This window comes from Pituophis catenifer, unplaced genomic scaffold (assembly GCF_029215685.1).
Source record: "Pituophis catenifer annectens isolate HBS135680 unplaced genomic scaffold, rPitCat1.0.hap2 SCAF_2, whole genome shotgun sequence".
Lineage (NCBI taxonomy): Eukaryota > Metazoa > Chordata > Lepidosauria > Squamata > Colubridae > Pituophis > Pituophis catenifer.
Genome location: NW_027256882.1, coordinates 174,082,726 through 174,108,173, shown reverse-complemented (window position 1 = coordinate 174,108,173; position 25,448 = coordinate 174,082,726). Strand labels below are relative to the sequence as shown.

The window sequence follows — 25,448 nt, the reverse complement described above, 5'->3', positions numbered from 1 at the left end:
TTCTCTGTTGCAGGGCTTCTCAACCTCAGCAACTTTAAGATGGGTGGACTTCAACTCCCACAATCCCATGCTGCCTGGGGGATTCTGGGAGTTGAGGTCCACACTGCTCTATGACAAGTAGTAGCCTAACTTCACATATGAGCCTTTCGTAAAAAGAGAGAGAGGTGTGTGTGTGTAAAAGATATTTTCACTTAAACTCTCAGAATTCCCCAGCTATCAGGCAGAATTCTGGGAATTGAAGTTCACATATGTTAAAGTTGCCAAGTTGAAAAACACTGCCCTAGAAGGATCCCACAACACTCACTCCTTTCTGCAGCCACTTTGTGTTCTATTTTGTGTTCTAGTAGAGTTCTAAGCTCTTCTTTAGTCACTGTTTTTTTCCCCCAACCTCTGCTTTTAAAAATATCATCAAACAAAGCCATCTTTATTTACATATTTTGGGCAAACAAATCCTGCAGGTCATGGAAAATCCGAGTTTTCTGTCCTGCTAGAAACTCAGGCTGTCCTAGTGAAAGATTGAAAAACATCCCTTAGAAGAGAGGAGTATAAGATCGCAAAGATCTGTTAGTGGTTTCATTTGACATATATAGCCCAAAATCTATCTTTATATTTCATGTTTCTAAAACGCCCATCTCCAGCATAGAGAAGCTCTGCTGCAGAAGCAAAGAGGCTTCACACATCCTATGCCTACTATGTTATTAAAAACAGGAATGTAATTTACACATCTCCATAAATCAATTGTAGGAAGTTAGCACCCACCCCTCTCCTAAAAGAATGAAATATTCTAGTAAATATTAAAAAGGCAGAACATTATACCTCCCTGGGTGAGAAAAGGAGAAACATGCTCTTGGAAAGCAGCCCCCATCTTTGTTAATAGTCCCAGAAAGATTTGCAACTGAATCCAGATGGACATTTCTTCCAACACAGTGTTGGTGTGGGCTAATTGCTTAAAGTTAATCTACTTTGCCTCTTTGGAATAAAGATAGTATAATATCTAACAATACATATTTGAGATAAATAAAAGGTTCCCACGCCTTAAGGCTGTAAGAGGATATCGAACTGGGATCGATAAACTGCAATTCGCCCCACGTGATGAAGTCACTGCCGCAGAAAGGTGTGCTGAACAAGTATTTAAATTGGCTGCATACTTTCGCTACCTTTGCTTCAAGCTTGGAGGAGTCTAATTGGAACCGGAAATGATGGCTCTACGACTGGGATTTTTTCAATTTACCTCTTCGCCAGGCAGGGATTTTGCTGCGGTTTATAGAGACGGGACCGCGTTGCCCAGCAACCCGACTCCAACGGTTCCTGAAGGTCCCCTTTCTGAAAGCAAAGCGTCGCGAAAGAAGTTTGTGCATGACAGCTTTTGAGTTCTCCAGAAGTTTGGGTAGCATAGAAGACAAAACGAGTATTGAAGGAACAAGAATTTAGAACATTATTAAAAAGTACTCATTCATTTGGGAACTTTTCTATTTTCCCCCTTTTAAATTGAACAAAAATCCTGGAAGATTTAGCTCCCTCTGTTATGTAGTTGAGCCTAATAAATATTATCACCCTTTAATGGATTTATATTCATGAATAGGACTTTCTCTTCCTAAAGATGCCCATTCAGATGTTGCTGAATTACAAGTCTGGTGGCTATCTTCTTGCTGGCTTCCCACCATCCACTGCCAGTAAAAGGGTAGATTGTCATTTTCACCATGGGGAAATTGCTTCTTTTTTCTTTTTGTCTTGTCTGAAATCCAAGATCACAGGAAATGCTTTGCTTGCCACCTGCTGCCATTACAGCTATGCAGAATTCCAGTTCTAAAGACAGGTATCACATCTTGATTGACTGAAGATGTCTTACAAAAGGACAGTGTTGGAAGCTCTATAGAGCAGGGCAGTGGTGAAATCCAATTTTTTTTTACTACCGGATCTGTGGGCATGGCTTGGTGGGCGTGGTGTGGCTTGGTGGGCATGGCAGGGGAAGGATACTGCAAAATCCCCATTCCCTCCCAACTCCTGGGGGAAGGATATTGCAAAATCCCCATTCCCACCCCACTCTGGGACCAGCCAGAGGTGGTATTTGCCAGTTCTCCGAACTACTCAAAATTTCCGCTACCGATTCTCCAGAACCTGTCAGAACCTGCTGGATTTCACCCCTGGAGCAGGGGCTTTCAAACTTGTTATTTTTTTAAAAAAAAAATAACAATGAAAAGATTAAGGAATATTTCCAAAGTACATACTTGTAGTTCTGTGGCAGAATATGATTCCTTTCAAAATCAAATGTAATCCACTTTTCCGCTTTGATATCCAAACTTGTAATATTTTTACATTGTCCCACTTTAAGATTCAGTTTCTTAGATCTCACCCATCTCAATATTGCCCTCAAATCAATTTCAACTGCATTCCTGAAATCTTTATACTGATAAAACTTCAATATGTTTCTTCCAGGGATTTAAATGTTGGATATCATGGGGAACAGGATGAAATCCTGACATATCTCAATTCACCATGGCAAAGATTGGGTCATGAGGCATATTCTGGCCTCATCTTTCTACATCGCTTAGTGTGTGTGTCTTTCAGTCACTGTTTACTCCTGGTAACTCTGAACAAGTCCCTGCAAATTTCTTAGCAGGATTTCTGAAATGGTTTGCCCTTCCTAGAGGCCTCAGCTTCCTAGGGCTGAGGAAGAAGAACTGGCCCAAGGCCCACCCCCCAAGTGACTTTGTGCCTAAAATGGGACTAGAACCCATAATCTTTTAGTTTCCAGCCTGAGGCCTTAACCACAAACCCAGACTAGCTCTCTGTTCCTCACCTAATCCCATCCTAAATTACGGACGAGAAAGGGTATCGCAATATTAAAATTTATATCGAGATTCAGGTGAACCAACCAAATACATTTCCACCCTCCATCCCCTTTCATACGACCTCTACCAAGGCAAATCAATTCAGAGTATAGTAACAGTAAATCGGTATATAGAAGGATAATAATAGAGCTAGAAGGTCAGTTATGTAATCCAGGCAAAGTCCTGGATTGTTCAATAGTAATATGAGAGGCATATAAATTTAATGAATAAATAAATAAATGTAATAAACAAACAAACAAACAAAGATTTGGCCAGCTTCCTTCAGGAGCTTTGATGGAATCTATCTGGCCTGAAAATCTGAATTCAGTCAAGGTCAATAGATATTCCCTATGTTTCTGTCAAGTTCATGTTGAAATTATTTTTAATTGCTTTCTGTATATTTCTCTAGTAAACTCTTTTTCTCAGTCTGACCCAAGTTAGGAATTGAATACTGTAAATGTTTTTCCCCCTTCTCTTTTGCGTTCTTCACTGAACAATTAATAGATTGTTTCTTTTGTTTTAAATATCGCTTCCTATGCACACTATTTCCTATGATGAAACTCAAATACTTTGGCCACTTAATGAGAAGGAAGGACTCACTGGAAAAGAGCCTAATGCTGGGAACGATTGAGGGCAAAAGAAGAAGAGGGCGACAGAGAATGAGGTGGCTGGATGGAGTCACTGAAACAGTAGGCATGAGCTTAAACGGACTCCAGAGGATGGTACAGGACAGGAAGGCCCGGAGGAACGTCCATGGGGTTGCGATGGGTTGGACATGACTTCGCAACTAACAACAACAAGGCACACCTTGAACCATTCTGAGCTTTTATTTTTCTGACACCATCTCTGTCTCTGTGATCTGGTGAACTGTTCACTCTCATAGTCATTCCTTTGGTTTTTTAGATTTTCTCCTCACCTTTCTGTGCAGACACATTAAATTCATCTCTCTTCCATTTTTCATCCCTGGATGCATTTGTCTGAATTTATTTACCAACAGATGGCAGAGTATTTCAGTTCGCCCATCTCTACTATTTTGTATCTCTTAAAAATATCTGAACATTTTATTTGGAATACATTGTCTCTCTATATATATTTTATTTGGGTGCTCAATAGTGGACAATGGGACCCTACTTTTATTCTGTTTAATTTTAACTTGGATGTTTTCAACGGCACCATTGTATTCATTCACTTGTTATACACACTGTACAGCACAACTTGACTCCCTTTCAATTATTTCTCTTGTGACTGAATGAAAAGAAGACAAATACTTTTTTTTTAAGTAAAATGATAGATTTAGCAAAATTCAATTGGCAGTATCTTATGAATAGCATACAGATATTTACTGAAAGCTAAAACTCTTTTCTAAGCACATCTACCTTGGTGGTACTGCTTCATAAAGCCCTAGAAAGAGAAAGCTGTATTAGTGAGGGACTGATTTGAACAAGATCAGCATCTGCTTTTCTGAAAAGAGTAAGTATAAAGAAGATTCCACCACTGAATGTGTACAGTTTGCACTTCCTGCCCTCAAAGCCAATCCTCATCCTGAATGTAGAGGAGGGAAACGCAATACAGGATTGTCCTTGTCTCCCAACCACAATTGAGCCCAAAATTTTTGTTGCTAAGCGAGACCTTTGTTAGGTGAGTTTTGCTCCCATTTTTATGACTTGTCTTGCCACAATTGTTAAATGAGTCGTTGCAGCTGTAAAGTTAGTAACATGGTCGTAAAGTGAATCTGGTTTCCCCATTGATTTTGCTTGTCAGAAGGTCGCAAAAGGTGGTCATGTGACACCCCCCCCACACACAGAGAGCAGCTGTCATAAATATAGGTCAGTTGCCAAATTTCTGGATTTTGATCATGTGACCATGGAGATGCTGCAACAGTCATGTGTGAAAAATGGCCATAAGTCACTTTTTCCAGTGTCGCCGTAGCTTCCAACAGTCACTAAATGAACTGTTGTAACTGTATTTAGAGATGAAATTTTCATCTTTCCTATTCTTAATGAAAACGCAGTCTGAATATGCCCAAGAGAATAATGTTCCTTTAATAATGTTATTATTATTTAATAATAATAATAATAGTAATATTTAAAAAAAAATAATAAAAGCCCTATCGGTGGAAAAAATGTAGCTTCCATTCCAAGCAAGCCAGTTTACCCCTATGGGCTTTTCGAAATCCCAATGCTAGTCTACTACTGGTTGCTACACTAGCAAAGTTCTACTTTCAATACAGTATAACAGCGATGGTTAACTTTTTTGGTACCGAGTGTCCAAAGCACGCATGAATGCATGTGCGCGTGCCCAAACCCCCAAAATGCAATGTGAGTGCTCCCGGTGCATGCGCCTCACACACGTGTTCCCTGTGCATGCATGCACATTCCCCCGCATACGCCCCGCCCCCCTCGCCCCATTTTGGCTTCCAGGTTGCTGCAGGAGGCTTTCCAGGCCCTCCCGCACCCCATTTTGGGCTTTTCCAACCTGGAAACCAAAACAGGGCACAGGGGTGCTGCACGAGACCACTCCCATGCCCCATTTTGGGCCTGGAAAGCCTGCACCAACCTGCCCCTCCCGCACATGTGCCCCCCTCCACATGCGCCTACATGCGCGTCCCCCTCATGCACCCCGCCCCACATGCCTGCATGGCAGAGACCCGAAGACCAGCTGGCCGGTGGGAGGTGCACACACGTGCGGTGGAGCTGGGCTGGGGTGATGACTGGCGTGCCCGCAGAGAGGGCTCTGTGTGCCACCTGTGGCACGCGTGTCATAGGTTCGCCATCACGGCAGTATAAGATAGTTATCATAAAACCCCCACCAAGCAACTGAACAGTTAACAGTCTATTCATATCTGGCCTCATTAATAAATCGTGTATTACACCAACATGCACACTTTGTCATTATTCTCACCATCTTCAGTGATACTGGGTCAATAGCAAACCTACATTTGTCTAGGAGGACATTTTATCACATTTCACTCCTCACACCCTCATTTTCAGTTGACACCAGAGCTTACATTGACAATTACAATTTCTACTGCATATTAGTGAAGATGGTGTTTAACTGTGGAGAAATTTATCATCCATGCAGAATGAGGTTGAGGAAGAGAAGGGTGGAAAGGATAAACTGTAATTCAGTCTGTCAACCTCATCTCAGTTACCATCTGTGGCTAATGATGGAATTGGTCCTGGAAAAAAGAAAACAATGGCATTCACTAGGATCCATCACTCTCCACCATTAATCTCTGCACTCTCAATCATAGATATGGTAATTGTCTTTTGGATCTGCAAATTGGGATGGGTGGCTAGGATTGAAAAGGAAAAAAGAGGAAAATATGCTGGTACTGGCCACATAGTCCCAGGATGGGGAAATTAAGATGGCACTGAAATATCGGAAATTTCAGCTATAGATTAATATCTACCACAATATAACCACACCTTATTCCGGTGCAATTTTCATACAAAACATACTCTTTTGCAAATCAAAGAATATGCTTTAAAATAAAACATACCTCCCACTGTTTTATAAGAACAGCAATAAAATATGTGTCACCAATCCTAGGGCAGCAAAATAGGCATGACCTTTCCTTCCTTCCTCCCTTTGTTTTTCTTTCTTTCTTTTCCTTTCCTTTCATCAAAGAATTACAGAAATCTCTAGATGCATCCTCTGTGGCTCCAACTTTTTTTTAACACTTTATCCCAAAGTGAGAAGCAGTGAAGGCAAAGAGAGGCCATCAAAGCTGGCTCATATCCCAGCAAGAGTGGTGTCAGAAACAAAATCCGGAGGAGGCAGCATTGTGTGGGATGTAGCAGGAGGGCTCTTTGAACAGAAAGCATAAAGGAGAAAAGCACAAAAGAGGCCGTCTGGAGTTCTCCTACACAGACACATGTGTATACATATATCAGTCAAAGCAAAGCTGAAGAACAGGCAGACTCAAAATCTTGCACAGATACTGAGACATCTGCTGGGTTACAGAAGGAGGGCTGGCAGCCAGAACTTTTGGTTCTGGCACCAAATCTAGCTGAGGGAGCAGTGAGTTGCTAGATTGTAAGGTTATGATCAGGGCAGATCAAAGCTGCCAGAATAGTGACTTTGATTCCAGAACTCTGAGCGCTCGGAACATTTTTCTCCATCTTTTCCAAAAAAAAAAGAGAATTAATACGAACAAAGAAGAGGATGTTTCCAGGCTCCATAGACCCTGCTGCCATGGCTGGGACAGAGAGGTGAGAACACTTCAGCATCAAGGACAGAATCACAGGTAAGAAATGAGAATGGGGCCTGGGTGACTTTTAAAAGTTTATTCAGGTAATGTTGTAGTATGGTAGGTAATGATTTATGGGAGAAGTGGCAATCCAATAATAAACTACATCAGTATTTTATGGGATGAACTAGTCATTTTAAAAATGTCTCAAATTTCCAAACAAAATTAAAATTCCATTTATCATTGCTCCTGACATAAACAGTAAAAGAATCCCACTTGAACTAAGTCTGTAGTTTTTATCGCTTGTCCATTACAGAAGAAATTGTTTATTCTGTATTTCTGTTCCCTTCTGCATTTGAACCCATCTAACATGGGGTGGGGGTGGTATTCATAGAAAGCGCTACGGCAGAGTATTTTGCTGGATTGAAAAATTCAGAATCTTGGATATTCTCAATGCAGTGGGACAAAACTCCCAAGTTAGGAGTTAGTTCCCAGCAGCAGGAGAAACATATTTTGAACTCTTTGGTATAAAATGTATCACTGGCACATTTCAATCCCCACAGGAGTAACAAATCCAGGACTTTGATTTCATTTGCACAAAATGTTCAATGAGCCCTTCCTTGAAAAGTTCTTATACAAAGTATTGCACAATTTATTGCATTTCCATTTGACTAGATGTTATGAGTGCATAAGCATGACTTCAAGTGCTTCAAGTAACACCTGAAGTCACTAATTAATCAATACCTTTTCTATTTTGGCATTCTAAATAATACAACCCATTGTTTATATAGTATCTTTTTAGTCTTTTACTGTATAGCACATAGACTATAGAATCTTATAGAAATTTATGAGAGCTAGATTATGTGAGCTGCAATTCTTGTGTTAAACATTCTTGTCTCTGGAAACAAGTATTTTCTCAATAATAATAATAATAATAATAATAATAATAATAATAATAATAATGATGATGATGATGATGATGATGATGATGATGATGATGATGATGCCGGTTTGAGAATTTGCTAATTAAGATACTGATTTAAAATACACTGTGAGAGAGGCTGTCCCATCTCCCTTCTCAGTTTTTTCCTCGGAAAAAAGCATAGTGACCTCCGAGTTCAATTCTTGCTCCAAGGGTAAAAGAAAGCACCACTGCAATAAAAGCACCATAGACATTATTCTTATTTACAGGGACTGTTATTTAGCCACCATTTAGTAGAAAATTTTACATATTTATCTTAATCCCATTTTACACAAAGGTTTTTATGGGTTAGATTTAATACTGTATCATCTGTGGTTCTAGGAACCAAGTATAACATCATCCTTTCCTACTATGGAGGAATCAACTGACTTAATGGTTATATTACACCGAATACCAGTCTTGGCACCTTAATTTAACAATGCTTTTCATAATTAAACCATTTGGCTTGATCAAATGAGAAGTCATGCTTTCTGTAAGCAGCCTTCGCTTGTGAAATAATCAGGAAACACTTGGGCTGGATCTAATAAAGATGGAATTATCAGACTGGAATTTATATCCCTATCTTAGATACTATTATATGCATTGCTGGATTTTTCCAGGATTCAAATTTCATTAAGTGATCTCTGCTTCTAGTATTTTGGGAAGGGGGAAATTGTTTCTCCTTTTTCACTTTATTCACACCATGTATAGTTTTCTGCACCTCTGCCATGTCCCGTCATTGGCTTTCTTTCTAGATTAAAAATCCCCCAAACATTCTGGCCTTTCTTCAAAAAGGCTCCTGTCCATTGATCATCCTAGTTGCCCTCCTCTAAACCTTCTCCAGCTCTACTGTATCCTTTTTGAGATGTGACAATCAGAAACGCACACAATATTCCAGATATTGTCACACAATTTATATACTGTAAGGACATTATAATCTATCTTATTATTCATAACATGCTATTGCCCCCCCTTTTTTTTACAGCAGAGGCACAGTGTTGATACATTAAACTGAATGTTTACCATTGACTCAAGATCTCATGCATTATCAATGCTAGCCATGATCTATGTATACAAATGTTGTTGTGTCCTGGATGGGGTTGAACTATTTTCTTCAACATCTCTTATTCCTTCTCAAGGTGCTTTCTCAGCATCACTTACTTGTGCTCTTCTGGAAGGCCAAGAGTGTGTGGGGTGAACCTCACCTCCAGCAGGATAATAGGGCGGGAGCCAACAGAAAAGATGCTTCCTTGTTGCTTCTTCAAGAAAAGGCTCAGGTCACCTAGCTGGGAAAATGGCTTCTCTACATTATGAGTAACCACGTGCTTAGATCAGACTTCTAAGTTTGCAGGTCAACTTATGGAAACTAATTTGAAGTAACATTAATGCACAGGACAATTTCCTTCCACCATAGGATGCCTGCTGAAAAACTGGGAATTAATCATGTAGACCAGCAGAGAATTCTAGACAAACTGGAGATCCACCTCTTTTAATAATTCCAAGTTATTCTGATTCTATACTACCAGATATCACTTTTCCAATAGAAAATCCCCAAAGCACAAGATCTATAGATATGCTGAAGAAAGAAAACTTCCCCAATCATGCCACAGAATGAATGAATACATTAACATTGCCCCATAGAACATCACAAAATGACCCAAACTCTTCACCATCAAATCATACAGGTAGTCCTTGACTTACAACAGTCCGCTTAGTGACTGTTCAAAGTTATGACACTGGAAAAAATGATTTATGACCGTTTTTCACACTTCTAACCCTAATAGCATTCCCCATGGTCACATGATGCTTCACAACTGATTCACATTTATGACAATTACAGTATTCCAGGGTCATGTGTTCACCTTTTGCAACTTTCTGACAAGCAAAGTCAATGAGGAAACCAGATTCACTTAATAACCATGTTACTAATTTAATAACTGCAGTGATTCACTTAACAAATGTGGCAAGAAAAGTCATAAAATGGGGCAACTCACTTAACAAATGTCTCACTTAGCAACATAAATGTTGGGCTCAGATGTGGTTGTAAGTCAAAGACTACCTGTACTTTGTATTTGTAAAAATCAACACATGAACGTATGTATCTCAGTTTCTCTTGTTGAAAATAAACATTACTCGACTGTTGTTCTAGTTTGGTTGTTTTAGTTTTCCGAGTTGATTTTGCCCTCTTTCATCTAGGCTCAACAAACAACAAACTCCTTTGAAACAAGTGTTGCTACTGATTGAACCTGCTCAAGTGCCGATTCAGAAATAAGGTGCCCATTCAGGTCAGTAAGGTTGGTCCAAGGTAATAAATACCTTCCTGAACTTCCAGCACAGAAAACAGAGTAAGATAGTCTTCAAGCTACTGTATTTTTTAGAGTATAAGGCGTACCTTTCCCCCCTAAAAAAGAGGGTGAAAATCTGGGTGCGTCTTATGCTCCGAATGTAGCCCCGCCCAGCTTCTCAAACAGAGGTTTCAGAGGCTGAAAAAAGCATCAGAAACGAAACTTCAGAAAAGAAGCCCCCAAACAGAGCTTCAGAGGTTTTTTCTGAAGCTCTGTTTCGGAGGCTTTCAGAGGCAGGAAAAAAAGTTTTTTCTGCAAGGAGTTTCAGAAGTTTCAGAGGCAGGAAAAAAAAGAAAAAAAAAAGAAAAAAAAAAGCAAGGCACAGAGCTCACAACCAAGGAACCTGTTGCTAAAATTCACCTCTGGGAACAGCTGATTGGGGGTATTCCGGGAGTCTGATCCACCTGCCAATCAGCTTTTTTCTTATTTTCCTCTCCAAAAACTAAGGTGCCTCTTATACTCTGGTGTGTCTTATACTCTGAAAAATACGGTATTCCTGATCAGTCCTGGGCTGCAAAGTGTATGTTAGCATACCTGCCAAAAGTGTGAAAGTCAAGCAATGTAAAATGTATTTTGTTTGGAACAAACTGAGAATATGCCAAATAAACAATAACAGAAGATTGATATTAGTCCTAACAAATACAGAATTCTGGAAAAGTGAATCCTAGCTTTTTTCACTTTGCATTTTAAAGTAGTGTAGGAAATCAAATATACACAATCCCATCTAATTAGCGCATACTGTTTTGTAGATGCGTGGTATACTTTCACAATTAACAATATTTTTAATAGGCATGTATGCACTTTCGATAATGTACTGGTGACACTTGCCCAATACTTTTGTGGTTTTTTCCTTTCTATTTTTTTTTTAAAGACACAACTATGTAAGAATTCACATTGAGAAAAGGCCTTCCAAAGATCTGGGGTGTCTTTCCTGAAGAGAAGTACATAGGTATCATAAAATTATCTCGATGGTTTTTGGTTTTTTTAATCCCTTTCTTTTCCTGTCATCTTGAGCCTATGTGATCTTGCACTTCATAAGTCAAGATCGTGAAATGAGACTCAGCAGCCAAGTTCTCTGAAAAGCCAATTCACAACTTCAAAACAAATTATAACAGTACATCAGGAATTACACCCCTTCTAAGCATAGGTGGAAGAAACTGTCTTCAAGCCGTTCCATTTTAATACATCCCCCTCTATTGGAATAGTCCCAGATGGCTATGATGCAACTGTTCTCCTCACCATGGAAACTTTGCCAAAGCTTAAATAAAGTAAGAAGAACCAGGTAAAATAGGATTCCATTTTCCTTTCCCCTGCTCGCTATGCAATCTTATCCTTCTTTTGCAGCTCTAACATGATGTGCCACCTCTTTCCAGCATTCCTAATGGTTTCCATCATTGTCATGTGGCCAGGCACCTTTGCTCAAGAGTTTCCCATTCAGAGTCAACATCATCATGATCAATATTGGTACCAGACAACAGTAGATCAAATCCCAGTGATCAGTGAGTTCCTTCTGTTCTGGGGAAGGGGAGGGTTGAGTATTAAGTAAAAGGTATTAACTCCAGCCTTCATTTTGGAAACTTAGGGTCTATTGTCTTTTCCCAAGTTATCTGATTGGATAATAGTTTGTGCATTTTCTGTTAACATCAGTTTGAGCACCCCCCAATTGTTTTTATGCACAAATAGAATTACTGTATACTTCAGTTCTTAAAGTGTGGAGTCTTCCAAATAGGCATAGTAATCTCTAAGCATCACAGGACACAGCAACTCCACCCAAATGACAGCAAATTTGACAATGCAAATAATTTCAAGTAACTATCATCCAGATGCATTCCAATTTGCTTGCAGTTTTGTCACACAAGAGGTAAAGTATGTGTGCATGTGTTGTTGACACCAGATTAGAACCTTCACTCTTCTGTGCTAGAAAAAAAAAAGGTGCAGAAGACAAAAATCCTCAGTGCTGGTTCTTCCTCCCATCTTCCCTCTCAACTGTTCTCCACCACAGATGGGGGCACCTGCAAAGTGATTGCTGTCAAACGCTGTTGCAACCGGAACCATATTGAAGAACGGTCCCAAACTATCCAATGCTCCTGTCTCCAAGGCAAAGTGGCTGGCACAACCCGTGGCAAACCTTCTTGTGTGGACAGTAAGTACTAGGAGCCAAGATCTTTCTTTCTCCTAACCCCAAGTGACAGGAAAACCCAAGGGGATATAAGGACCAAGAATCTAAGCAATAAGAATCCTGGGAAGAGATTAAAACATGGATCCAAAATAAAGAGGAAAACCCCCCAGCAAATGTGCATAAACAGATATTGGTGAGGAGGAGGATGGCTTCTTCATGTAAACTGAAGAAAAGATGATTGAAGGGCTTGATAGTTGGAGCCTCTTTTGTTAGAGAACTGTATGTGTGTTCTATATAATGGCTCTCTCAGGCCAGATGTAAGTAGTGGTTATGGTGGTCTTAAAAGACCTCAAATAGTATTTATTATGCCAAGACTTCCATGATAAAGCAGGATACTTGATTCAAGGACAGAGACAAGTTAGTTAGCTAGCATGGAATTCAGGAAGTCCCATTTATATAACCTCTTGATGCCAAGAGGCCCAAATAGACTAGAGGCATTCCATCTTGACGACAAATCTATTGAATTGCCATATCCGCAGGGAACAAGTTACCAATGTCAGTAAACTTCATGGCCTTAAGGAGGGATGGTAAAAAGTGTCTCCCTCTATTCTATAGCCTCCATTGTGACAGGAAAGTGGTGGTGCGATATGCAGCCCTGCCAGGCTGAAGAGGAGTGCAAAGCATTACCTGACAACACAGGTTGGATGTGCTCATTAGGAAACCGTGTTAAAACCACCAAGGTAAGGTTTCTCACAACCCTGACAAGTCATGTCTGCACAGGATGCCACTTCTTTTCCCGTATCTCAAATGTGTATCTAGTCTTAAGGATTGTCAAGGTTTTATTCCTTTCTTTTTAAGCCCATTGCACAAATAGTGGAGGAGATTTAATTTCCATGTAACAATTTATCCTGGCTTGTTTTTCAGATCCATCCCAGGAAATGAAGTCTGTTGTAATGGAAAACCCATCTCTGAAGAAGGCATGACCGATTTCAAATACTGTAATTATCATCAACTTCATGATGAATGCTAGTGGGCATGCAAACCTTTTGTCCAGTGGGGAGGACAAACCATCATATTGCTGGATGCACTGTGACTTTGCAGAAGACAGTGCTGCTCTTTGTTAAGGGAAATGGAATCAAAGACCTTTTATTAACAGAAGGAAGATTTAGCCCTATTCTTTTGGGGAAACAGTAGAGCAAGTTGGTTCAAATGATTCTAAACTTTCTTGTGAAAGACTGCTGAGATATTTCCTATATACCGTAATTATCATTTTTGTCAAACGGATAATTAAATTCTCCAAAACAAATGCAAAAAAGCCAGTTTTGTATTTACATCTGTAATATAATACAGTGTCTTTCTTTACAATGATATTGAAATACAAATTGCCCCACCATTAGGCGATCTTCAAACTGGAGAAAATGAACTACTAGATGTGTAAAATTTTAATGCCATCTTAATAGGCCGTTTGAATTCTGAATGAGGTCCTTAGCCCACAAAGGCCAAGTATATAAAACTGGAACTAAAATTATATTGCCGAATTAGAAGTGGTTTGGCTTAGATGGGCAGTGGAGGGAGAGGTAATGTCAATTTAGATCCCAAAAGAGCTTTGGATTGTTTGGTATCTTATAACTATAGCACTGTTTCAATATCCTGGATGGCTTTTTAGGCAACTAAGAGACTGAAGTACCCTCTCTGTTCTGCCAGTCTGTCCTAGTTAGTTCTTCTAAAGATGGAACTGACACAGCATTTTACTGGAATAAAACATAGTTCTAAGGGAGGCCTACCCAGCCTTTTAAGGTGAGTCAAGGCCACAAACCCTGTTTTGATCCACCATCATTCCCTCTTTGTTTGTTTTTTTAAACCTAAGCAACCAGCAACAACAGTACTATTAAGTGAAGGAAAAGAGTGAGGATTCAGGGTAGCAGCATCTCTTATTCTGGCTCAATAGCATACAGGCATCTGACCTACAATGAAGAGACGTATCACAGGGTATCATCATTGGTAGAGTGGGAGTACTTCCCCTTGTTACAGTAACTCTTTCATCCAAGGCTTGGGAAAACACATTCATTGTTTACAGACTTTTAAAAGATAACTTAAGAGGAGTTCCCACCAAACAGAAAAAAATGGAGGCGTCCTTCCATCAGAAAGTCAGGAAAACAGCCCTTTAAAATTTGCCATGGTCAATTAATTGTAATTGCACACCCCAGTTTTTCAGGCAAATATCATCCTAGGATTCCAAGTTCTCCTAATAAGCTTTGGTTCCGTCATTGTATGGAATTAATCCTGGGGCACCTCATTTCATCACTGCAAGCTTCTTAACTCCTCATAGAGGTAGATATTATACAGCTCAAACCCCCAACCACATTTTCCTTGTCCCTCCCCTCTGCTAAAATTAAAAGATAACTCTAAGAACCAAATCCCTTCCATGCTTTGTTTGCACTCTTGGGTGAATGTCTTAGTTTCAAGGGGGAAAATCTTGCTCGATTCTAAAAATAGAAGTGATTCAGGCCCCACTTTGGCTCACTGATATTGTCCATAGCCTGTATATCCTGTAGGTGGTGAACCATCTTTGGGAGGCAGTTGACTGGGATCTTCTCCAAAGGGATTGGCTAAGAAGAAAAGAAGGACCCATTAGTGATACATGAAAACACATTCATGATAGGAAGCAGCAGAGGAAAACTTTCTGAAGCAGAAGTAACAATGGTAAAGCTAGGAAGAAAGAAGGTGGGGGTTTAAGGGAGAAGTGATTCATTAAATTAAGTGAAAAATCTCAACTTTTACTATTAGAAAATTCAAGAGAGGTTGAAATGTCAATCAGTAAATAAAGAAGAGGAAGGTGCCAGACAGCATGGGAAGAAGTGTAACCCTGGAACACATTTTTAGAACCATTAGCAAAATGCCATTGTCATAACAAATTGTGTTAAAATACAGGAGATGGGAGGAGACAGGCATGTAGCATGCTTCCTCCCTATAAAGGCACCAAGATCTGAGATAAGAATAGGAAGAGACATGACAATCAGGAAGAGATGTTTCTTGCACTTTGGGTAACTGCAAAGAAACATCACTTTGGTGTGTGTGTGTGTGTGTAGAGATTAGAAAAGCCAAAATCTCTTTCACCACAAAGTGGAACTGACTTCACACCACTTCCCCCAGCTCTAGTGCCAATCGGTTCATAAGATTCTCACTAACTTTTATCATTACAAGGTGATAGACAAGGGCAGGTGCATTAACATCTGGCTCTTTGGATTTTGAACGACATCTTTCACTGTTGATAATGCTGGCTGAGGCTGCTGGGAATTTATTTTTCAAATTTATATAGCTGCCCATTTCACTAATCAAGTGACTCTAGGAGACATGCAACAAAGTGTTTGGAGGGCTGCAGATCATCTACCCATAAGTAGTAGTATGAAAAAGTATTCCAACTATATTTCCTAGGATGTAATGGTGACTTCTAGCCCTCCATATATTATTACATTTCAATTCCAGCATTCCTGGAATCAAGGCACATTGTAAGCCGCCCTGAGTCTTCGGAGAAGGGCGGCATTTAAATCAAATTAAAAAAAAAAAAAAAAAAAAAAAAAGGCCAACAACGAGAAGGACTTTTTTTTGCAACTATATTTGGAGGTCCACAGCTTCCCCCAAATCCCCCCTCCTTCTGGGACCCTTTTATTCTCAGAATTATAACTTACGGTTTTGGAACTGCTGGGCTGTATATCTTGTCAACAAAATGCCAACACCTTCTATCAAGGCAAGCAAGATGCCTCCCATCATAGCAGAGCCTACCATAGCCAACGGCCCACCTAAATGAAAAAGCAGTTAGTAAGCCCCAAGAAAGCAATTAGGATTAGAAAGGATGATAAATGGGTGATGTGTATTTGAAGAGCTAAGAAACATCACTTACTGCGTGATGCTAATACAGCCCCAGTGAGTGCCCCGCTGGTAATGGAATTCCAAGGATCTTCTTTGCCTCGCATTTTCACCAGACCACAATCAATCGTAGAAAAAAGCCCACCCCACACTGCAAAGCTCCCTGGGAAGAGAAAGAGAAAAAACCTTTGGAGTCACCAGCTGAGTGTTGAATTGTTCGTAATTTGCATCAAAAAAGCCCATTGCCTGATAACTTTATTATAAATACTTGTTGGGTTCACATGAGAATTGAATCAAAACACCCCAGAATCTTAGAAGTTATTGCCAAAGATACTCAGAGCTTCTCAAAAAGGGGCAGCAATTCAGATTCTACCTCCCGAGCAACTGATTTCCAAATTTATCACCTGAACCTTGAAAGACAGAAACAACTTTGCTTTTTTTAAAGTATTTGCAATCTCAAATGTTGTGTCAATTTCTTGAAAATAGAACTGTATGAATAAACAAGAAGTAGGAAAGCATAAGAAAATGTAAATGACTTAATTGATTTTTTTATTGCTTACAGTGGTATTTTTAAACATGTGATCTCATTCTACAAACTGTTACACAGGTATAGGATTCATAATAGCTCACTATAAGTAGGCTATTTAGGACCTCTTTCCAGAGCACGATATCATAGTCTTTTGAGACTGAAGGATGCCAATGATGACTATAAGTAAATAGATCTCATAGCAGCTTACTGCAAGTAATGGTCTCATAGATGCAAGTAATCAAGTCATGAGATTGCAATTTGGGTGCTTGGCAGCCAGTTCACATTTATGACGGATTACAGCATCCTGCAGTCATATGATCACGATCTGCAACCTTTTTTTTTTTTTACTGATTTCCAGCAAAAAATGGCACAAAGCACCCATTGGAGAATCTGGATTTGTTTAACAACCATGCGATTCACTTAACCAACACAGTAATTCACTAATAACCACCATAAACATTGTTGCAAAATAGGATCTGACTTGACTTACAACCACAACTTATGACAGAAATCCCAGTCCTAATTGTGGCAGTTAGTGGAGGACTACTTATATGAACTTAGAAATTAGTATTACGGGTATTCCTTAAGGTAAAATGGAAATTGGGACCAAGATTGCTACTGCTAAATGATGTGGCTGTAAAGCATGATGTCATGTGACCACATCACTTAACAGCAATCCAGGCCAATCCCAGTTGTCATCATAACCCCAAGACACATGGGTCATTAAGTCAGAAGTTAAGGGAGTCCCAGGTAAGGAACGTGGACTGGCACAGTGGAGTGGCGTGCCCTAGGAGGCTTGGTACAGACTATAGGTGAATGGTATGTGTTCCAGTGCAGCACAAGTTTATAAAGGCTAAGGAAAGAGCATGTAACGTATGTACATGTGTGTGAGCACACAGAGGCCGGGGAAGGAGAGTATTAGTGAGTGCAAGCGGACGGAAGGCATGGTGGTTTTGGGGGGGAGAGGGGGGGGAGAGACTTACTTGTGACCTTCCCTGTCAGGTTCCCCATTGACTTTGTTTATAGAAAGCTGGCAGAGAAGGTCAACAAGTGATCACGTGCCGCAACCCGTCATAAAATGTGAGGTGGTTGCCAAGCATGTGAATTTTGTTGCAATGACTGGAACTTCAAGGACCTCAAGTATATTCTTTGTCCAGTGTCATTGTAATGTCAAACAATTGCTGAATGAATTAATCCTAGCTTGAGGTCTACCTTTACTTACTTCACTCAAATATTTATAGGACTGCAATGTTCAAGAAGGGAAAAACTAACCTTCCTCAATTTGATGCCTACCAGATATGCTGGACTTCCATGTCCAATATATTAAGCTAGTATGGCTATGCTAGAAATTCTACAAACTGGTCTGAAGGCCACCAAGCTGGAGATGATTTCAGCAAGTAAACGTTTCTCAATTAAGTCCCACTTTCCATTGCTTGGAGCATTTATTTTTAAAATACATACCAGGATTGGGAAAGAACTCCAACCAGGCACTCCACTTTCCACTAATAATGTAAGTTATATAGGAGTTCAAATGCATTCTGGGCTAAGCAAAGCCACCCATTCTCTGCCTGGTATCCTCTCTTTTCTCTGTCTTTTGCCACCTTCTTCTTTGTCTCCCTCATCATAGGCTGGGACAGACAATTCTTACATGATGGCTTGCTGAGAGTTCTGAAACCAGGGTAAGGGCTGCAGGACACACACACACACACCCTGCCTGCCATTGGATTAACCAATTCCAAAATTCAAAGTCCATGCCTGTGATATTTAATTTTTTTCCATCTGAACCATCAAAAAATACTTTGTCTGTAGTCTAGAAGACTACAAAGGTCTTTATGTTGCAGAAGATACACTTGCAGAAATGGATAAGCCATTTCTCTCAAATTCTTAGCTCATCAGAACATTCTGGAAATAGACTACACAATTTTGTATATCCCTGCCCCAAATTTAAGTTCTCTATTTTTCGCAGACACTTAAATCCTTATAACAAAAAAAATGACATACTATAGGATAGGTCAAGCTGAAACAGACTGATCCCAAGTCACTCCTCTGCTTCAACAGTGTCAGAATTTGATTCTGGTTCTCCCTGATCTTTTGCAAGCCCAGCATTGGGGGGCGGGTAGGGCGGGGAAGAGCGGGGGCATGCGAGCGGCAAGCACTTGCATTCATGCATGAAGCTCCATTTGCGTGAATGGAACGTCACCCGCAAGAGCAAGCACCCTCCGCTCGCATGAGTGGAGCTTCGCGCACGCACTTGCCCATCTCTACAACGGCCTGGTTTTGAACAGTCTGTGACCTGGTATTGGGCCGCAGTCTGGGGGTTGGGGACCCCTGTCTTATGACACTCATTCCCCCTACGAAGCCCTCTATCTTACCTCCAATCTGTGGTGCTCTGACTCTGATAGCATTGATGCTGCCTCTGAATCGATGCCTGACACCCTGAATTTTTTTTTAAAAAGAAGCAGAAACCCTTTTGGTTAATCAACTCCACACTTAAAGAGGACTCATAATTCAAGCAATGCACACAGAACTCATATTTTAGGATTCAGTGGTTTGCAAAGAAAAATGTATATGTGAACCTCTTTCATTACAGTCAGCCTTTTTAGGCTAGAATCTTTCAGAGGTATTGAATATAAATGCTATCATCCCTAAAAGGTCAGGCAGATGAGAATTGTAACCCAACCCCCTAGAGCAGGGGTGTCAAACTCACAGTGTCACGTCGTCACATGACGTATCACGATTTTTCCCCCTTCACTAAACCGGGGTGGGTGGGTGGGCGTGGCCAGTGTGTGACATATCTGGCCTGCGGGTCGTGAGTTTGACACCCCTACCTTAGAAGGTATCAAGCTGAGGAAAATGAAAAGCATTTTTGAAACAGGCTTATCAATAATCAAACAATAACAACTGAAATTAAGAATGAACTGTTTGGATGAACAGAGAAATTCCATGCTCAATCAATAGTAACAAGACTGCAGAACAGTAAGGTTGCATATAGATGCAAACAATGACCATTTTTTTCATATTGTTAAATCATGAAGCAAAATACTTTACATTAAATCCCAGCACTGCCTCTTAATTTATTACAGCAAATGTCACTGAAAAAGAATTCTGACTCCACGTAACTACATTTCCTCATTACTTGCGCTTAAAGGGAGCAATAGATAATAAAATCAAATTAAATAAAGACTAAAAATAAAATATGTAGAACTCACCACTGGAGCATTGCGAAAGCCTTTAATTGCCTGAAAGACACCCCCGCCAATCATTCCCATAGTAAAGGCACCACCACAGTCATCCACGATCCGCCAGGGGCTGTTAAAATAGAAACAAGTCAGTATAGGCTCTTCACATAGGAGGCTCTATGTTATGCTAAGAATTTATGTTTAATTAAATACTAAAAGTATTTAAATTTAATTTTTCTGAAGTATTATACTACCCCAATATTATATTGATATGTACAGTGGGGCAAAAAAGTATTTAGTCAGCCACCAATTGTGCAAGTTCTCCCACTTAAAAAGATGAGAGAGGCCTGTAATTGTCATCATAGGTAGACCTCAACTATGAGAGACAAAATGAGAAAACTAATCCAGACAATCACATTGCCTGATTTGGACAGAATTTATTTGTAAATTATGGTGGAAAATAAGTATTTGGTCAATATCAAAAGTTCATCTTAATACTTTGTTATATATCCTTTATTGGCAATGACAGAGGTCAAACGTTTTCTGTAAGTCTTCACAAGGTTGGCACACACTGTTGCTGGTATGTTGGCCCATTCCTCCATGCAGATCTCCTCTAGAACAGTGATGTTTTGGTGCTGTCGCTGGGCAACACGGACTTTCAACTCCCTCCAAAGGTTTTCTATGGGGTTGAGATCTGGAGACTGGCTAGGCCACTCCAGGACCTTGAAAAGCTTCTTACGAAGCCACTCCTTCATTGCCCGTGCGGTGTGTTTGGGATCATTGTCATGCTGAAAGACCCAGCCACGTTTCATCTTCAATGCCCTTGCTGATGGAAGGAGGTTTGCACTCAAAATCTCACGATACATGGCCCTATTCATTCTTTCCTGTACACGGATCAGTCGTCCTTGCAGAGAAACAGCCCCAAAGCATGATGTTGCCACCCCCATGCTTCACAGTAGGTATGGTGTTCTTTGGATGCAACTCAGCATTCTCTCTCCTCCAAACACGACGAGTTGTGTTTCTACCAAACAGTTCTACTTTGGTTTCATCTGACCATATGACACTCTCCCAATCCTCTTTTGGATCATCCAAATGCTCTCTAGCAAACTTCAGATGGGCCCAGACATGTACTGGCTTAAGCAGGGGGACACGTCTGGCACTGCAAGATCTGAGTCCCTGGCGGTGTAGTGTTACTGATGGTAGCCTTTGTTACATTGGTCCCAGCTCTCTGCAGGTCATTCACTAGGTCCCCCCGTGTGGTTCTGGGATTTTTGCTCACCATTCTTGTGTTCATTTTGACCCTACGGGGTGAGATCTTGCGTGGAGCCCCAGATCGAGGGAGATTATCAGTAGTCTTGTATGTCTTCCATTTTCTAATTATTGCTCCCACAGTTGATTTCTTCACACCAAGCTGCTTGCCTATTGCAGATTCAGTCTTCCCAGCCTGGTGCAGATCGACAATTTTGTTTCTGGTGTCCTTCGACAGTTCTTTGGTCTTCACCATAGTGAAGTTTGGAGTGTGACTGTTTGAGGTTGTGGACAGGTATCTTTTATACTGATAACAAGTTCAAACAGGTGCCATTAATACAGGTAATGAGTGGAAGACAGAGGAGCCTCTTAAAGAAGAAGTTACAGGTCTGTGAGAGCCAGAAATCTTGCTTGTTTGTAAGTGACCCAATACTTATTTTTTACCATAATTTGCAAATAAATTCTGGATTAGTTTTCTCATTTTGTCTCTCATAGTTGAGGTCTACCTATGATGACAATTACAGGCCTCTCTCATCTTTTTAAGTGGGAGAACTTGCACAATTGGTGGCTGACTAAATACTTTTTTGCCCACTGTATTACCGACGTTTTAATATAACAAATGAAAACCGTCGGGACTGGCAGCCAATAAGTGAGCTCCTTTTCACAGTACACACACATACACAAACAAGTAATCAACAATTTACCAGCCTAAGTATAGACAGATACACCAGCTTGGGGAAAAGTGTAGAATAGTTGCAACACCTGCATAGAAACACAAATGCTAGTGTACTGAGCTGCTGTCCAGCCCATATAGTACTAGTTCCCTCTCAAAAACCTCACTTCCTTGACAACTAATTCATGTGAATTCTCTGTTTTTATTTATATTTACAAATGTCCATGCATCACATTTCATTTCAAATGTATTAAAAATACATTTTTACTAATTTGCTTGCATGAAATACTTGAAAATATAATTCTTAAAATAAAACTATCAGAGTCAACTCAAAAACATAATGGTTGCATGATTTGTTGTTGGGGTGGCACGCTTTTTTATGGTACAAGGGAACAAAAACACAGGGGTATTTTAGAAGACATTTTATACGAGAGGCTTTGCTATTAAATGGGGAGAAGATTAAAAGACAACATTATTTAAAAATTCCAGTCTGGTTATCAATGACTGAAGCATTTTCATATTAAATAATATTTAGAAAGGAACAAATTATTAGATATAGTAAATTATTGAATGAAAAGGGTGAACTTAAATCTATGCAACAATTAGAAGAAAAAGGTATAAAGATGAATTGGTTTTCCTATCTGCAAATACATTCTAGATACGATAAAGATTTTAAGACAGAAGGTTTTTATGATAATTTGACTAATTTAGATAAAATTTTAACAGGTACTGATGAAAACGTAATTTAAAAACTATATGTATATTTATTGGAGGTTAAATTGGAAGAACAAGAAGTTAAAGAAACATTGATTGCTTGGGGGGGAAATTTTGGATGCGGGATTGACTTAGAGAAATGGCAAAAATTGTGGTTGCAAAATTATAAAATGACAATGTCAACTGCATATAAAGAAAATTTGTATAAGATGTTTTACAGGTGCCATTTACCCGACGAGAATAGCCAGAATGTTCAAGAATAAATCTGAAAAATATTGGAAATGTCATCAGATACCATGTTCATATTACCGTATGTGGTGGACGTGTGCAGAAGCCAAAAGATACTGGACTAAAATCCACACATGGTTGGAAAAAATGATAAAAAAGCACATAGATTTTAAACCAGAGATTTTTTTATTGAGGATTGTACCTGAAATATATACTGGTAATAGAGAATTGAGATATCTGATTGTGAATGTATTAACAGCGGCTAGAATTGTGTTTGCTAAAAATTGGAAAAATGAGAAAAAACCAATGCAAGATGAAGTTAATAAGAAAATAATAGAATGTGCTGAAATGAGTAAATTGACATTTGAAATTAGAGAACAAGAAGATAAACAATATTATAAGATATGGGATTTATTTTATCAATGGTTAGATAAAAAATATGGAAATGAAATATGATAAGAGATTTTTATAATATAAGAATTGTAGAACTATATAAAATATAATATAAAGATATATTATTATTGGATCGATTTAGGATGATGAAATGAATGTTATAATATAAATTAACTTAAATCTTAGAATATTTTGTATTGTATTCTTCATTCACAAAATGAAGGAAGAATAGCTATAGTCAAATAAATGATTAATGAGGACAATAATACATAGATATATATTAGATTGATAATATAAGAATTTAGGTAAACTGTAAGCTATGAATATGGTAAAGACGTATAAGACTTGTAACCAACCGACACACTGTGTGTAATTGAAGATAGTTTTATGTTTTTATGTATGTTTGTTTAAAAATAAAAATAAAATTTTTCAAAAAAAAAAAAAACATAATGGTTGCAGAAATTACATGAGGCTGAAAGCACTCTACACGTGATAAAGTTACTTGATACAGATATTGACCCACACAAGTGTTTCCTAAACATTCTAATACATGTTGAAATGCCGCCACAAACATGAAACGTCCCTCTGAATAAAAGACAACTGGGTTGTTAACACCACCACCAACCACAGGAGTTCCTCATCTTACGATTGCAACTGAGCCCAAAATTTTTGTTAAGTGAGACATTTGTTAATTGAGTGTTGCCCCATTTTACGACCCTCTTCACCACAGTTGTTAAGCGAATCAGTGCAACCATTAAGTTAGTAACACGGTTAAGTGAACCTGGCTTCCCCATTGACCTTGGCTTGTCAGAAGGTGATCACATGATCCAGGGACAGTGCAACCGCTGTCAATATGAGCCAGTTGCCAAGCGTCTGGATTCTAATCACGTGACCACGGGGATGCCGCAATGGTCGTAAAGTGTGAAAAAGGGTCCCAAGTCATTTTTTTTCACTACCGTTGTAACTTCAAACGAATTTAATCTGCAAGTTCCTAACTGACACCGACGTGCGAGCTAATAAGCAAAAAAGGAAGATGCTCAAGTACCTACAGCGATCCCAGAGCACTCCACACCAGAAGGCAGCAGAAAAGCAAGTTCGGCAGAGAGATAGACACGGAGCAAGGAAACCCGAGTACCTATACATACTTTCACCTGTTTCATAATATTCACGGGGTGACCTTGGAGCTATCCCCCCCACCCACCCCCCCACCTATCATCCTGGCTCGTTTCTTTGTGACTTTTATGCAGTGCTTCTGAACTGCCTCCTGCCCTTGCCGCTTTTGTAACCAGGAAGGGGAGCAAGAAGAGGGAAGAAAAGAAAAAGTATATAAAGAAGCCTAAGTGCCATCGCTAAAAAAAAAAAAAAAAACAAAAAAAAAACCCAAGGTGGCCCCAGCCCAGGCTTTTGGACTGCGGGTTCAATTCCTTTTCTCAGGAATTGACTCACAATCAGGAGGTTGTGAGTTCGATCCTAGGTAGAGGCAGATGTAGGGTCTTCTGCTTGGGCAGGGGGTTGGACTAGATGACCTGCAAGGTCCCTTCCAACTCTGTTAATCTGTTTAATCTGACCCCGCACAGAGATGGAGGCCGGTTCGTTTTTTCCGCTGACCTTGAGCTACCTCGCAGGGTTGTTGTGATAGGATACAAAAGGGGACTGTCCCTCCGTCCCTCCCTCCCTCCCTCCGGAGCAGCCGACGGAGGAGAAAGGAAGGGCGAACTATAAAGGAGCCCGGCTACGGCGGGGCTCCCCAAACTTCCCTTTCCCCGCGGCCTCGAAGGAGCTCAAGCCGGCCAGCGAAAGACGCTCGCTCGCTTACGAAGCCGGCCCGAGCCCAGCTTTCCGTCCACCCACCCACCGCCTCGGTTACCAAGGTTCCCGGGCATATTCCTCCATGGCTCCCGGCCTTTAAGCTCGCTGGCCCACGCGAAAAAGGAAGAAGCCTCCGGGCGAGTCACGTGACCAACGCCTATTGGCCGGCGGGTGCACGTGGCCCAAGAGTCGAAAGCGCTCGCGCTTCGGAAGGTAACCGAAGGCAGATCTACGTCACTCGCTGGTTGGTTCCCCAGAAGTGGCAAAGCAACAGAGGGGGGCGTGGTTTTCAAACGCTCTGATTATTTGACAACTAAGGAAACACAAGAGGCGGGGGGGGGAGGAGTTACAACACAGATC

At 40.1% G+C, this 25,448-nt stretch overlaps 2 protein-coding genes across 2 annotated transcripts; one reads left to right on the top strand and one right to left on the bottom strand.

The window, feature by feature from the left end:
* The first annotated feature begins 10,188 nt into the window (after window positions 1–10,188).
* On the top strand, window positions 10,189–13,524 carry LOC139310886 (chemokine-like protein TAFA-1). The gene is made up of 5 exons (XM_070935132.1): window positions 10,189–10,269; window positions 11,674–11,828; window positions 12,332–12,472; window positions 13,064–13,188; window positions 13,373–13,524. Exons 2-5 carry the CDS (start codon window positions 11,681–11,683, stop codon window positions 13,388–13,390), a joined length of 432 nt encoding a protein of 143 aa, XP_070791233.1. The 5' UTR covers window positions 10,189–10,269; window positions 11,674–11,680; the 3' UTR covers window positions 13,391–13,524.
* Window positions 13,525–13,768: 244 nt separating this feature from the next.
* On the bottom strand, window positions 13,769–25,230 carry TIMM17B (translocase of inner mitochondrial membrane 17B). Its single transcript, XM_070938086.1, has 6 exons — window positions 25,147–25,230; window positions 20,054–20,153; window positions 19,217–19,280; window positions 16,350–16,478; window positions 16,138–16,248; window positions 13,769–15,057 (listed from the first exon to the last, which is right to left on the bottom strand). Exons 1-6 carry the CDS (start codon window positions 25,170–25,172, stop codon window positions 14,969–14,971), a joined length of 519 nt encoding a protein of 172 aa, XP_070794187.1. The 5' UTR covers window positions 25,173–25,230; the 3' UTR covers window positions 13,769–14,968.
* Window positions 25,231–25,448: the final 218 nt, after the last annotated feature.

What these genes read in the sequence shown, in the direction of transcription:
- LOC139310886 (XM_070935132.1), top strand. Translation starts at nt 11,681, where the DNA reads ATGATGTGCCACCTCTTTCCAGCATTCCTAATGGTTTCCATCATTGTC. An exon ending in AGATCAAATCCCAGTGATCA is followed by an intron (nt 11,829 to 12,331) that starts GTGAGTTCCTTC and finishes TCTCCACCACAG; the next exon opens with ATGGGGGCACCTGCAAAGTG. An exon ending in CAAACCTTCTTGTGTGGACA is followed by an intron (nt 12,473 to 13,063) that starts GTAAGTACTAGG and finishes TCTATTCTATAG; the next exon opens with CCTCCATTGTGACAGGAAAG.
- TIMM17B (XM_070938086.1), bottom strand. Translation starts at nt 25,172, where the DNA reads ATGGAGGAATATGCCCGGGAACCTTG. An exon ending in GAATATGCCCGGGAACCTTG is followed by an intron (nt 20,154 to 25,146) that starts GTAACCGAGGCG and finishes CTATTTTAACAG; the next exon opens with CCCCTGGCGGATCGTGGATG. An exon ending in GGCTGTATTAGCATCACGCA is followed by an intron (nt 16,249 to 16,349) that starts GTAAGTGATGTT and finishes TTTTTCATTTAG; the next exon opens with GTGGGCCGTTGGCTATGGTA.